The following is a 15,906-nucleotide window of genomic DNA, read 5'->3' as shown; positions in this document are numbered from 1 at the left end:
AATTTTGTATGTTTCAATGAGATCACCTCTCATTTATCTAAACTTCATAGAATATAGGCCTAGTCTACTCAATCTCTCCTCACGGGACAATCCCCCCATCCCAGGAATCCATCTGGTGAACCTTTGTCGCACTCTCTATGGCAAGTATATCCTTCCTTAGGAAAGGAGACTAAAACTTTACACAATACTCCAGGTGTGGTCTCACCAGGGCCTTATATAATTGCAGTAAGACATCTTTACTCTTATACTCAAATCCTATTGTAATAAGGGCCAACATAACATTTGCTTTCCTAATTGCTTGCTGTACCTGCATGTTAACTTAGTGATTTGTGTACAAGGACACCCAGGTCCCTCTGAACACCAACATTTCCCAATCTCTCTCCATTTAAAAAATACTCTGCTTTTCTATTTTTCCTACCAAAGTGGACAACTTCACATTTCTCCACATTATATTCCATTTGCCATGTTCTTGCCCACTCACTTAGCCTGTCTATATCCCCTTGAAGCCTCTTTGCATCCTCCTCACAACTTACATTCCCACCCAGCTTTGTATCATCAGCAAACTTGGATACAGGAAACTTTCGATTAACTGGCCCCTAAATAACCGGAACGCTCTATCCACCGGCAAAATTCAGGAGTCGGTTCAGGTAACTTTTTTTTACTTTTAGTTACTTTTTTTAATTGATTTGTTGCTGTGCAAGGGTGTAGCTGAAGCTGTTGCTAAGCTACAGAGAGCTTGCAACTTGTGCCGATTGTTTTGAAGCTGTTGCTAAGCAACTGGGTTTGTTGCTTTATACGGAGCTCTGAGCTCCATATCTTTTACTATAGCGTTCGGTTATCCGGAATTGTTGATGAACCGGCAGCACGTCGGTCCCGTCCGTGCCGGATACCAGAAAGTTTCCTGTATATTACATTTGGTCCCCTCATCCAAATCATTGATATTGAGCTAAGGCCCAAGCACTGATCCTTGTGGTATCCCACTAATTACAGCCTGCCAACCTGAAAATGACCCATTTATTCCTACTGTTTTCTGCCCGTTAACCAATCCTCAATCCATGCTAGTATATTACCCCCAATTCCATGAGCCCTAATTTTGTTTAATAACCTCTTGTGTGGCACCTTATTGAATGCCTTCTTAAAATCCAAATATACCACATCCACTGGTTCCCCCTTATCTATTCTGCTAGTTACAACCTCAAAAAGCTCGATAACCGATTCGTCAAACATGATTTCCCTTTTATAAATCCGTGTTGACTCTGCCCAATCCTATTATTATTTTCTAAGTGCCCTGTTAACATGTCCTTAATAGATTCTAGCATTTTCCCTACTATTGATGTAAGAAGCAAGAGTAGGCCAATCAGCCCCTCGAGCCTGCTCCGCTATTCAGTAAGATCATGACTGATCCAATCTTGTCCTCCACACCACTTTCCCGCTCTTTCCCTATACCCCTTGATTCGCTTGTAGTTCAAATGTCTGTCAATCTCTGCCTTGAATATATTCAATGACTCCGCCTCCACAGCTCTCTGGGGTAGAGAATTCCAAAGATTCACGACCCTCAGGGAAGAAATTCCTCCTCATCTCTGTTTTAAATGGGCAACCCCTTATTCTGAAACTATGCCCCCTAGTTCTAGATTCCCCCACTAGGGGAAACATCCTCTCAGCATCCACCCTGTCAAGCCCCCTCAGAATCTTATGTTTCAATAAGATCACCTTTCATTCTTCTAAACTCCAATGAGTATAGGCTCAACCTTTCATCATACATCAACTCCTTCATCCCAGGAATCAACCTAGTAAACCTTCTCTGCACTGCCTCCAATGCAAGTATATCCTTCCTTAAATATGGAGACCAAAACTGTACACAGTACTCCAGGTGCGGTCTTACCAACGCCCTGTACAGTTGCATCAAGATTTCCCTACTTTTATATTCCACCCCCATAGCAATAAAGGCCAACATTCCATTTGCCTTTCTAATTACTTGCTGTACTTGCCTGCTAACTTTTTGTGTTTCATGTACTAGGTCCCCCAGATCCCTTTGTACCGCAGCATTTTGTAGCCTCACTCCATTTAAATAATTTGTTTTTCATTCTTCCTTCCTAAGTGGGTAACCTCACATTTTCCCACATTATACTCCATCTGCCAAATTTTTGCCCACTCACTTAACCTGTCTATATCCCTTTGTAGACTCTGTGTCCTCCTCACAACTTGCTAACCCACCTATCTTTGTATCATTAGCAAATTTGGCTACAGTACACTCGGTCCCTTCATCCAAGTCATTAATATAGATTGTAAATAGTTGAGGTCCCAGCACTGATCCCTGTGGCTAACTGTCAGGCTAACTGGTCTGTAGTTCCCCGTTTTCTCTCCCTCCTTTCTTAAATAGTGGGGTTACATTTGCTACCTTCCAATTCGCGGGAACTGTTCTGGAATCTATGGAAATTTGAAAAATGACATCCATTGCCTCTATAGCCACCTCTTTCAAAACCCCAGGATGTAGGCCATCGGGTCATGGGGATTTATCGGCTTTCAGTCCCATGAATTTCTCCAGTACTATTATTTTTATTTCTAATCATTTCTTTCAGTTCTTTATTCTCACTAGACCCTTGGTTCTCCACTATTTCTGGGAAGCTTTTTGCGTCTTCCGTGAAGACAGACACAAAGTATTTGTTTAATTTCTCTATCATTTCGTTATTCCTGTTCTAATTTCTCCTGTCTCAGCCTGTAAGGGATCCACATTTACTTTCGCTAATCTTTTCCTTTTTATACATACCTATAGAAGCTTTTACAGTCTGTTTTTATGTCTCTCGCTAGCTTACTCTCCTATTCTATTTTCCATTTCTTTATCAATTTCTTGGTCCTCCTTTGCTGAATTCTAAAATCCTCCCAATCCTCAGGCTTACTGCTCTTTTTGGCAACATTATAGGCCTCTTCCTTTGATCTAATACTGTCTTTAACTTCTCTTGTTAGCCATTGTTGGACCACTTCTGTGGGGTTTTATCGACGTTTTAGAATTTCAGGACTCATCCCATTGTGAACTATTTTTTTTTAAAAAGCATGTTAAAGTGATGCAAGTGTTCATTCATACATGTAAAAAGTGATCTTGTGCTTGATATTAAGCTTTCCTAGTTTCAGAGAAGGGATGACAAACTATTTAGTCAGTCGTGAAAGGATGACCATTTGACAACATCTTGGATAGATCCTTGGACTGGGTCATCTGGCTTCCTGATAAATTATAATGTAAATGCCGAGATTAATTTCTGCTGTTTTTTTGGGTGGGGGGGGAGGTGATCTGCCTATTCTTGTGAAGTGACCACATATAATTCTCTACTTACACAAGTGATGTGAAGTGACCACATATGCCATCACAATCTTGATGATTCACTATTCTTTACGGTCGTTTTGAAATTACAAATGTTGAGAACTGTCAGTACTTTGTTTTATGCATCTATAAACATTTTGTACTTTAAACATTAACTTGTAATTTCAGTAACTACCCGACTGAGTATTTAAGAACAGCACATTCATTAATTGTGAATCCCAGGAACCTGAAATGCATTATGCAGTTAAATAGGTTATACAATTATGCAATCTCTTGAAATTAATCAAGGATTAATTTGATGCGCCAGTCCCTTAGTTTGTGTCTTTGTAATCCTTCTGTTTTAAAAATAAAGTAATTAACATTGTTAACTACTAAAATAATTAGATACTTAAATGCAGAACTAACATAAATTTAGAATGAATTGTATTTTTAAACTTTAAAAGAACTGCATTCAATTGTCTTGTCTGTTTGGTTTGAGTTTGATTCTTGGTTAGATTGATTTAATTGTTAAACAAGTAAATAATCCTGATTCCTGTAAAATGGGAAATAAACAGGTGTCAGTTAATCAGTCTGGAGGCTAGTGAATGTGTGTATAAAATCAAGTCATTATATTAAAGCATATGATTTAAGTCAGAGGTGCCGTTTCTGGAAAAAGTTTTGTGCTGCATTTATGATTAGACAGAATAGGTAGTTGCCATCCATTGACTCCCAGGAATGAAAAACCTGTTAGCACTCCTTGTTGCCGCTCACTCATCTCACGGCCACCCAAGTTTGCACCTTCAGGAAAGGAAAAAATACCAGTGATAGTGTTTGGTGCCAAAATAATTCACCTAAGGATACAGGAAACTTTGTTATATCCGGCACCGACGGGACCGAGCTGTTGCCGATCTATCAAAACTGCCGGACATACAAAGTTAATGTTGAAGCATACGGAGGTTTTCATCTCCGTATCTGACAACAAACACTGTTGCTTAGCAACAGCTTCTAAACAGTCGGCTGCAGCTGCAAGCGTCTCTAGCTGAAGCTGTTGCTATAGCTACAGACCTTGCAGTGCCTGACTGGGGGAAAAAAAAGTAACGAGAACTAAAAAAACTTACAGAAAACGGCTCCTGATTTTTGCCGTTAGATCGAGTATTCCGGACATATAACCTCCGGATAAACCAAAGTTTCCTGTAGTTGAATGCGGGGTCAGATTCCACAGTTGAATTTCTGATTTTTGGCTTGGTTTGCAAGACCTGAAAATACATGTTTCCAGACCTTTTTAAAAAAAAAAAGTAACTGTCTTGCCTCCAGATTGAGAAATGACAGAATCTATAAGCAATAGAAAACGTCACTACATTGTGGGTGTAGAAAAGGAGTCGCAGGACAAAATTCAGAGCGTAGCCAGTCGTATATCCTGTTCTGCATACTCCAGCTCCTCAGATTGTATGTGTGTGACTAACAAACCAAGATCTTACAAAGCAGAAAGATTTACCATGATGGTCAAAGAGCCTATAGAACATCCTAAGAAGCTGTCTTCTGTGCCACATTTGTTTGTGATCTTTGCAGTGTTTGCCACAGTCTGGTTCCCCACAATCTCCGTCATCCAGAGAATACTAGCTTTGCCATCAGTATTTTACACTGGGAATGTAGGGAGCCGAAGTCTGAATAAATTCATTAATGCTTGATGCTTTTGATTTACACTTTTTTTATTTTGCAACATACATTCTTGTATAATTTGCATATTTATGCCTGTTTAATTCCCTGTGAGTTTAGGTTAACAATGGAAGGGTTGTCAACTATGCAAGACAGAATGTAAGAGGGTGGGGAGAACAGGTTTCAGATTCAAATTATTCTGGTTTCAGATTCAAATTGTTCTTGTTTCATGGTTTGGGGAAATGTTTCCCCATTTTGTTTAGATATCGAGTTTTTACATGTGCATTTTTAAACTAGACACAGTAGAATATAAATGTACAATTTGGTGTGAAATTACATGAAAAATCTTAAGTTGAAGGAACTAAACTTTTTTTCTCAAATGTTCTTTGTTCCTTTTCTGAGAATAAAGTATTGGGAAGACCGAAGCCTTTGTCTTCGGGCCCCGACACAAACTCCGTTCCCTAGCCACTGACTCCATCCCTCTCCCTAACATCTGTCTGAGGCTGAACCAGGCTGTTTGCAACCTTGGTGTCATATTTGACCATGAAATGAGCTTCCAACCACATCTGCGGCATAACTAAGACCGCCTACTTCCACTTCTTCAACATCGCCCATCTCTGCCCCTGCCTCAGCTCATCATCTGCTGAAACCCTCATCCATGCCTTTGTTACCTCTAGGCTTGACTATTCCAACGCACTCCTGGCTGGCCTCCCACATTCTACCCTACGTAAACTTGAGGTCATCCAAAACTCGGCTGCCCGTGTCCTAACTCGCACCAAGTCCCGTTCACCCATGACTGCGCTCATTGACCTACATTGGCTCCTGGTTAAGCAATGCCCTCGATTTCAAAATTCTCATCCTTGTTTTCAAATCCCTCCATGGCCTTTCCCCTCTCTATCTCTCTCATCTCCTTCAGCCCCACAAACCCCCTCTCCACCACCCCCCCGCCCCCCCCCCCCCCACCCGAGATATCTGCATTCCTCAAATTCTGCCCTCTTGAGCATCCCTGATTATAATCGCTCAACCATCAGCTGCCTAGGCCCTAAGCTCTGGAATTCCCTCCCTAAACCTCTCCACCTCGCTACCTCTCTCTTCCTTTAAGACGCTCCTTAAAACCGATCTCTTTGACCAAGCTTTTGGTCACCTGCCCTAATTTCTTATGTGGCTCTCTCAATTTTTTTGTCTTGTAACACTCCTGAGAAGCGCCTTGGGACGTTTTACTATGTTAAAGGTGCTACATAAATACAAATTGTTATAAGTATTGCAAGAGTATAATCCCATGGGTGCCTATAGCACTCCAGTAAATTGTGCAGATGTCCAGTAATGGTCAGCAGGTTTCTCAAACATGAAGGACTTCACAGCAGACCCAAATCCTCCTCCACGTAACGTGTCCAGATGCACACTTGCCAGCAGGAGTCACTTGATTACAGTCACGAGTGGAAACCCTCCCTCGAGTTGAAACATCAAAGTATAACTGCATATATTGAATCAAACTTGGTGTAAACAAATGGATAATACAGATTATCGGATAATACAGATTATCTGAAAATACCCCCTCTTAAATTACACCATGTTTTTTTCATAAGGAATCACTAACTGTTTTTGAATTGTTTCTACAACTACTTCTGGAGAACTTTGGTACTGCATACCTTTGTGAAATCCTGTACCATCTAATTTTTTCATCTGACATGTGTCTGAATCACAGAAACTCGCTACCACGTATATAGAATTTCTGTTTGTATAATACGGAGTTTATACACTCTCCTTGGGGACTCCCCCCAATTATCTAAACCCAGTGAACTTGGGCATAGGTGGGCAAGGGCCAAAATTGTGCCGGCCCCCGCCGCCCCCCCGCCCCCCAATACAAGTGTGCACAAGGGTACTGCTGGAGTTTAAACAGCTAAAACTACCAGCTTACCAGTTAGTTTCCTAAAGTTTGTCCAGCTCGGACCACCCTACTTGTTGAGACATTGACTCACGTATTAGATTACTGAGCCTGTCACAGAGGATTGACTTGGTTCCAATCACTGGTCATGTGACCTACAAGCCGACTCGACCCCAAAGAAATCCTGTTTATCTTTATCTTTCTCTTCCCAAAAGTATAGTCACTTTGTTCCTAATGGTAAGTGGCAGATGATTGTGTTCTAACATGGTGTGTGAAATGCTGTGGATTTGGTATGGATATTGACTATTGTATGGAGCTGATATTTCAGTTGAATGAAATTAGATTTATATTTTGACTTTATTTTGTGCTTTAGCTGATGAAAATTCGTCCAAAGCAGTTGGGAATTGTGCTTCATATGTCATTAAAGTGGTGAGTACGAGCAAAGTTGGGCCTTTTTATGTTGATTTTTTATGTGAATTGTGTTGTAATGCACTGATATGCTAATTTCTGGCATTTCTCCTGGAGTAGAATAGTTACTTGCTAGTTAACCTTCACAATCCAGACTGCTTTGCAGTACCAGGACCGTAGTAGACGGTGGTGAAAATGGCCATTCATTTAACGTTTATGTTGCTTTAAAACCTGCTTAGTTTCTGGTAGCTTGAAAATGAACAAATGTGATTTTAAAATTGCATTTAGGTACTCATAATTTTGAATGCACAGATTTACTCTGGGTTTACCAGGCAGTAATATGGAGAGCAAATAAGTATAATCTGTGCAAGGCCAGATTCTTTGGGCATGTCTGTCTGTCTCCAAATTTGTACATTTCGCAGGACAGAATTTCAGTTGAGAGATGTGGTGATGTAAAACAGATACTAAAAAGAGAAACTATATGAAAGGAGACTGGTAGTGAAACTTCAAAAATCCACCATATGTGACTCCCACGAGTGGATAATCGAGAACACCACAGTATTTATACTGCTGGTAACTGCTGCTTTCCACCCACCTGCCTCAGACTTTATCAGCATTCCACTCCATTGCTCTGCTGACTAGAAAAGCTGATCTAGTTTACATCATTGCACCCCGGTGACTCAGCTGTAGCTATCTAACATTTTAGGGAAATTATTCCCTTTTCTGCAAGTACTTTATTTTAACTGCACAGTGAATCCTGTAAATTTGGTTGAAGGACCTCCCTTTTCAAATGGATTAGTAATCACGGACCCCCCCCCCCCCCCCCCATCTAAATTATAATACTATAAACCCCTTGCACATTTACATTTCTGAATGTAAAGTTCATCCATGTCCTGTTAAAGGGATTTGCATGAAATTTTGCCAGGGCTGTCCAATCTAGTGAACATTGATGATGTAAAAACTTTTATCTTCCCTTCAGCTGAAAGGTAACCCTACAGGTTCAGCAACATGCCTGTTGAATACTTCACGCACAACACCTCCCTCCTCTTCCTGGAGTGAGATTAGGCTCGGTGGCTCCTGTTGGGAACACTGGCACCGTTTGAGGTGTAACCCTCCACCGCCCGCCTACTCGCTGCACAGCTGCTGAGTGTTTCAGGGTTTGTTTCCCACCCGCTCTGCTGTTAACCGGCCTGTCTGTGCGTCCCCAGTTTGAGAACCACTGGATTATTCTTCCATTATCCAGATACATGGGAGGGCTGCTGTCGCATCCAATTAGTAAATTACAATACGAGTGTTCTGATTGACCTTGGGCAGTGCTACATTACCAGATATTGGCATATAAAGTCACTTCAGTTAACTGACTGTGTGGGCTTACCTACAGGAATGATTTTTTAAAAACTTGGAACACCCTCTTCATCGCCCTCTTTCCTGTCACCCCATCCATCTATCAGTCTCCTCCCTTCTCTTCTCTCCTTCCCCCTCTCCTCTTTCCCCCCCCCCCCCCCCTTGTGTGCCTCACTTTTCTTCGCCTTGCCTCTGGTGTCTTTTTTTATTCATTGATGGGATGTGGGCGTCGGTGGCTGGCTAGGTCTGCATTTAGTGCCCATCCCTAATTGCCCTTGAGAAGATGGTGGTGAGCCGCCGCCATGAACCGCTGCAGTCCATATGGTGTAGGTACACCCACAATGCTGTTAGGAAGGGAGTTTCAGGATTTTGGATTCAGGAACGGCAATACAGGTCCAAGTCGGGATGGTGTGTGGCTTGGAGGGGAACTTGTAGGCGATGTTCCCATGCGTCTGCTGCCCTTGTCCTTCTAAGTGGTAGAGGTCGCGGGTTTGGAAGGTGCTGTTGAAGGAGCTTTGGCGAGTTGCTGCAGTGCATCTTGTAGATGGTACACACTGCAGCCATAGTGCGCCGGTGGTGGAGGGAGTGATTGTTGAAGGTGGTGGATGGAGTGCCAATCAAGCGGGCTGCTTTATCCTGAATGGTGTCGAGCTTCTTGAGTGTTGGAGCTGCACTCATCCAGGCAAGTGGAGAGTATTCCATCACACTCCTGACTTGTGCCTTGTAGATGGTGGAAAGGCTTTGGGGAGTCAGGAGGTGAGACATTCGCCACAGAATTCCCAGCCTCTGGCCTGCTCTTGTAGCCACAGTATTTATATGGCTGGTCCAGTTCAGTTTCTGATCAATGGTAACCCCCAGGATGTTGATAGTGGGGGATTCAGCGATGGTAATGCCATTGAATGTCAAGGGGAGATGGTTAGAGTCTCGCTTGTTGGAGATGGTCATTGCCTGGCACTTGTGTGGTGCGAATGTTACTTGCCACTTGTCAGCCCAAGTCTGAATGTTGTCCCGGTCTTGCTGCATATGGACACAGACTGCGTCAGTATCTGACGAGTCTCGAATGGTGCTGAACAGTGTGCAATCATCAGCGAACATCCCCACTTCTGACCTTATGATGGAGGGAAGGTCATTGATGAAACAGCTGAAGATGGTTGGGCCTAGGACACTGCCCTGAGGAACTCCTGCAGTGATGTCATGTGATTGAGATGAATGACCTCCAACAACCACAGCCAACTTCCTTTGTGCTAGGTATGATTCCAACCAATGGAGAGTTTTCCCCTTGATTCCCATTGACTTCAGTTTTACTAGGGCTCCTTGATGCCACACTCGATCAAATGCTGCCTTGATGTCAAGGGCAGTCACTCTCACCTCACCTCTTGAGTTCAGCTCTTTTGTCCCCAACCCCTCTGATTTCTCTCTTCTGCCCCCCTTTCCATTCTCTCCCCCTCACATCCATTTGTCAGTCGCTCTCCTGTCTGTCTTTTTCCCATGACCTCCCAGCTTCTTTCTCTCATCTCTGTCTTGACCCTTTTCCCTGTATCTCAGTCTCTTGTCCTCAGTGTCTACTCCTCTCACTACCTCTCTCGCCTCCCAATCTCCTTCACACTCCTCTCCTCTCCCCCCCCCCCCCCCCCCCCCCAGCCACGTCAATCTCTTCATTTCGCCACTCCATCCCCCCCTCTCCACTGGTCTCGGTCTCTTTCCCCCTCCCCTGCGTCTCATCCCCTCACTCTGTAACCCCACCTCTCGCATTTCTCTCTCATTCTTCTCTCTCTACCTCCACCTATCTCCCATTCCTCTCTACCCACTCTCTCTCCCAGTCACTCTTCTCTATCTCTCCCCCGTCACTCTTCCACATCTCTCTCTACTCCCATCCCTCCCTTTATTCTCTGTACCTAGAATCACCTCTCTCTCCCTATCTCACATTCCCCTCTCCCCATTCCTCATTGTACACCATCTCTCTCTCCCTGTCACTCTTCCCCATTTCTCTCTCTCTCCCTCCATCTTTCTCCCATTCCTCTACCCCATCTCCCTGTCACTCTCCACCATTTCTCCTCTCCCCACCCAAGTCTCGCCCTCACCAGATCGCACTCGCTGACTCTGCCGAACTGCACAAACCATGGCTGGACCTCGTCCCGTCGCACCTCCGGGGGCAACTTCACCACCCTCGCCGCGCGGGCAGGTGACCACTACCGTCACAATGCAGCTCAGCCCGGGGAAGGGGGAAACGCAAAGCCACGGCCTGACTCCAACCGCCCCCGATTCACAATGGCGGCTGCTGCACCGTCTTCCTTGCTTTTCCATTGGCTGCGGCCCGTCACTTCGCCTTGTGATTGATTCCCTCTGCTGCCAGGCCTGTGAACAGCTGTCAAAGAATCGAACAGCTGATTGGCTGTCAATCAAAGAATCTGTTGGCCTGCAGTCTTTTTCCCCTCCCTCCTTGTCCTCCCCTTCCTGCAAAACACCGCCGCCGCCATGGTAACCATTCACCGTCCCATTCAGCAGTGCTTGGCCGCTGCACACCAGCTCGCTCTGCGTGGACCCCCTGGAAAGACTGTATGGGCTCCATGGACCCCAGTTTGAGAACCACTGACCTAAGGGACATGCGTCAGGTGTCCTTATTTTCAAAATGATTGTATGTACAGTAAACCGGATGAGCCAAATATTCCGGGAATGGCTGTATCTCCTGCAGCATTCCTTTTTTCACCCTCACCTGGGAACATGCCTACTTCTGGAGCCCTGCCAGCAGGATGTGATTTCAGTTCATTTTCTGTTCGATAGGTTTCCTAGTTCATTGCCATCCCAGGGTCCTTTTCCATTGAAGGAGGGATGTCCTGATCCTGGGATCTGCCTTGTTGGCAGCCTGCAAAGGGTGAAGTGGCTGCTGTAGGGCCGGAGTGCCTGGCAGATCCCAGCCAAATTTGGGTGGTGGGGGTGGATTAATGTGCTGCAGGTCCCTGTCCGGGGCCCCCTCCCTCTGTGTGCTGCAGCTGCAAATGTTTGAAGTGCTGGGGGGTGGGCAGGGGGTTGTTAGCAGCTCATCAGTACCAGAAGTACAGGTGCAGTAGGGTTGTCATTCTAGTTGGAGGTGTTACTGGAGGTTTGACCATGTGATGTTAGATCGTGTGACTTCAGAAAAGTAAAGAGAGATTTGCATTTCTATAGTGCCTTTCATGACCTCCCAAAGTGCTTTACTGCCAATGAAGTACTTTTGAACTGTAATCACTATTGCATTGTGGGAAATGCGGCAGCCAATTTGCGCACAGCAAGCTCCCACAAACAGCAATGTGATAGCGACCAGTTAATCTGTTTTAGTGATGATGATTGAGGGGTAAGTATCGGCCAGGACACCGGGGAGAACTGCCCTGCTCCTCTTCGAAATAGTGCCATGGGATCTTTTTATGTCCACCTGAGACGGGGTGTTTAACGGCACCTCCGACGGTCCGACACCCCCAACAGTACTACCCTGGAGCGTCAGCCTAGATTTTTGTGCTCAAGTCTCTGGAGTGGGACTTGAACCTACAACCTTTGGACTCAGAGATGAGTGCTACCACTGAGCCATGGATGACGCATGTCAGATCACATGACTTCTGCACATGATTTACCTTCTAAAGGTTGGGTCCCCTGTAATTGAGAATCTTAAATCCAGAGGCCACCCGAGAGCATGCGAAGAGGGGAAACTCTGGGTGGGGGGAAAAGGGGGAAACCATTCTCTTCATCTCTGCTCCCATTCCCCAACTGCAGTAGTGTCTAGATTAATGTTTTGTTCCTGGTGACTCCGGGACAATCCTGGAAATTTAAAATCTTAGCTGGAGGCCAACAATGGGTGCGAACAATCAGGTCTGCCTGTGATACCCTTCTTGGTAGAGCAAGACTGCTCACACTCAAGGTATAGGCTCGGCTCGATCCCACCTTTACGTGACTGCGTGTTTTTCTTTTTTTTTAAATCCCTGGAGGTTATTTATGGCGGACCCCCTGAAATCCTCTTGCAAACCCCTAGGGGGCGGCGGACTCCCCGTTGAGAACCTTTGATCTAAACAATTGTAGTTGAGCGCTCTCGTGTTCTGTATGTTAATATTACATTGACAGCCTTGTATGCTGTAGCTATTTTTCATTGCGAAAAAAATATCGTTGCCAATTTGCTTTAATTAAATTTCTCTTGGGCATCACTGACACTAACATCTGGATTGATTTCTAACCCATTGAAGTAGCAATTAGACAATAACTTTGACTAAACAATGTTGTGCTGTAGCTTTTCTCTGTTTGATTAGTAGTGGCTGAAAAAAGTGCTAATAGGACATTTTGCAACTGATGTGTCAAATTAAATGCAGAATGTTCTGTTAAATTAGCTTGTAGATTTAAACACTGGAGACTTTTATAGCTTGGAAAAATGGTCACTGAAGTACAATGGCTAAAATAACACTTATTTCAATTGGATATCATCTTTTTGGAAAGCTGTGATGTGAAATGTAACTGATCCATTAAATAGGAGTATAGAACCTTTATTCTGAGTGAAGTGTTACTGGAAATCTGGTGCGTTGTACTATACAGTTCCTGAGTGTAATAGCCGTGGATTGCCCCCGCCCCAACCACATTCCTTTCACCAGCACAGCACAGATGGGCACGAATCAGTTAAATAATTCTTCCTGCAGTACAGGTAGAACTGCAATTCCAGCAAGTTCATTATTGTTGGACAAGCGAGAAAAAAACTTAAATGAGGGGCTGTTAACAGTCTACTGCCCTTCCACCTTTTGGAACCTGAATTAGAATCAGTCTGATGGGATGAAGTGGTCATTTCTGTCCTCTTTCTAAGGAAAAGGAGTTTGGGCAGTCTGATCCCACCTCCTGGTGGTTGTGGGTTCACAGTGCAAAAATATAACAAATAAAATCTCTGAGAGAATATCACTGGGATGACTGGCTTGAAAGTGGAAATGTCAGTGGAGGATGTCATTTTGGTTGTAGCAAAGCAGAGACTGTTTTACTCTGTAGTTCTTTTTTTCTCTTTCCCTCCCGCCCCCACCCCCGCTCCCCAAAGCAGTGCTTTAAACCTGCCTTCAAACATCTGGTGCCTGTATGCTACTTGGTTTATTAGTTGCATATATACTGCATGCTTCTATTATATATTATGTTCTGATAGAGTTTAGAAGAATGAGAGGGGATCTCATTGAAACATATAAAATTCTGACAGGGCTAGACAGACTGGATGCAGGGAGGATGTTTTCCCCTGGCTGGGGGGGGGGTCTAGAACGAGGGTCTCGGGATGTGGGGTAGGACATTTAGGACTGAGATCAGGAGAAATTTCTTCACTGAGGGTGCAATTCTCTACCACAGAAGGCTGTGGAGGCCAAGTCACTGAATATATTTATGAAGGAGATAGATAGATTTCTAGACACAAAAGGCATCAAAGGGGTATGGGGAAAGAGCGGGAATATGGTATTGAGATAGAGGATCAGCCATGATATTGAATGGCGGTGCAGGCTCGAAGGGCCGAATGGCCTACTCCTGCTCCTATTTTTCTATGTTGTATGTTCGGGCTGAAAAATTGTTGACTTTTTTGAATTTTGGCAGTATTCTGCTGTAATGGCATCATAGCCACTCCATCATTAATCAAGTATACCTTCAGCACCAGTTTGGCCCTTAGCATTTTAACTGAAACTATATAGGTTAATAAATTGGACTGCTGAGTATAAAGCAGTAATTAATATCTTGATTCATGCAACATTCGTGAACTACTGAAGCTCACTTACTGCTTGTAATGTCATATTACGGCCTAACTATTTACGTATGGCTGTTTTCCTTACAAAAGTACTTAGTGCGTCAGGCAATTTCAGTCGTTTAAAGGACCCATCTGCTTTCTTTTCTTCTATTTCTAGGAACCCAGTGACAATGGACCACTGTTTTCAGAGCTCAAGTTTTATATGAGAGCAGCAAAACCAGAGCTAAGTGAGTTAATTATATCATATGTGAAAAGTCAGAAATGCAATGTGGTGTGGAAGTAAATGGTCTTCCTAAGAACATAAGAAATAGGAGCAGGAGTAGGCCATACGGCCCCTCGGGCCTGCTCCGCCATTCAATAGGATCATGGCTGATCTGAACCTAGACTCACGTCCACTTCCCTGCCCTCTCCCCGTAACCCCTAATTCCCTTATCTGCTAGGAAAATGTCTATCTCCATTTTAAATTTATTTAATGTTGCAGCTTCCACAGCTCTCTGGGGTAGCAAATTCCATAGATTTACTACCCTCTGAGTGAAGAAGTTTCTCCTCATCTCAGTTTTGAAAGGGCAGCCCCTTATTCTAAGATTATGCCCCCTAGTTCTAATCTCACCCATCAGTGGAAACATCCTCACCGCATCCACCCGATCAAGCCCCCTCACAATCTTCTATGTTTCGATAAGATCGCCTCTCATTCTTCTGAACTCCAATGAGTAGAGTCCCAACCTACTCAACCTTTCCTCATACGTCAACCCCCTCATCTCTGGAATCAACCGAGTGAACCTTCTCTGAACCGCCTCGAGAGCAAGTATATCTTTTCTTAAATATGGAAACCAAAACTGCACGCAGTATTCCAGGTGTGGTGTCGCCAATACCTTGTATAACTGCAGCAAGACTTCCCTGTTTTTATACTCCATCCCCCTTGCAATAAAAGCCAAGATTCCATTGGCCTTCCTGATCACCTGCTGCACCTGCATACTAACTTTTTGTGTTTCATGCACCAGGACCCCCAGATCCCTTTGTACTGTAGCAGTTTGCAGTTTCTCTCCATTTAGATAATAACTTGCTCTTTGATTTTTTTCTGCCAAAGTGCATAACCTCACACTTTCCAACATTATATTGCATCTGCCAAATCTCTGTCCACTCACTTAGCCTGTCTATGTCCTTTTGCAGGTTTTTTATGTCCTCCTCACTCACTGCTTTCCCTCCCATCTTTGTATCTTCGGCAAACTTGGCTATGTTGCACTCGGTCCCTTCCTCCAAATCGTTAATATAGATTGTAAAGAGTTGGGGTCCCAACACTGACCCCTGCGGAACACCACTAGTTACTGATTGCCAGCCTGAGAACGAACCATTTATCACAACTCTTTGTTTTCTGTTAGATTTCCAATCTTCCACCCATGCCAGTATATTGCCCCCAATCCTGTGATTTTTTATCTTCATCAGTAATCTTTTGTGTGGAACCTTTGTCAAATGCCTTTTGGAAGTCCAAATACACTACATCCACTGGTTCCCCTTTATCCACCCTGTATGTTACATCCTCAAAGAATTCGAGCAAATTTGTCAAACATGACTTCCCCTTCGTAAAACCATGCTGACTCTGTC

The 15,906-nt window shown here is 44.0% G+C and overlaps 1 protein-coding gene across 2 annotated transcripts in view; it reads left to right on the top strand.

Annotated features, from left to right (window-relative positions):
* Window positions 1–15,906, top strand: part of vrk1 (VRK serine/threonine kinase 1) — a 116,526-nt gene that overhangs the window by 29,198 nt on the left and 71,422 nt on the right. For both annotated transcript variants that reach the window (XM_086002745.1, XM_086002744.1), the window contains exons 3-4: window positions 7,210–7,265; window positions 14,462–14,531. In XM_086002745.1, the coding sequence (XP_085858871.1) occupies window positions 7,210–7,265; window positions 14,462–14,531 (126 nt within the window). The remainder of the gene's footprint in view (window positions 1–7,209; window positions 7,266–14,461; window positions 14,532–15,906) is intronic.

The sequence above is a fragment of the Somniosus microcephalus genome, chromosome 12, assembly GCF_052327205.1.
Source record: "Somniosus microcephalus isolate GS21.2 chromosome 12, FLI_Smic_1.0, whole genome shotgun sequence".
NCBI lineage: Eukaryota > Metazoa > Chordata > Chondrichthyes > Squaliformes > Somniosidae > Somniosus > Somniosus microcephalus.
This window is presented reverse-complemented; position numbering and strand designations above follow the sequence as displayed.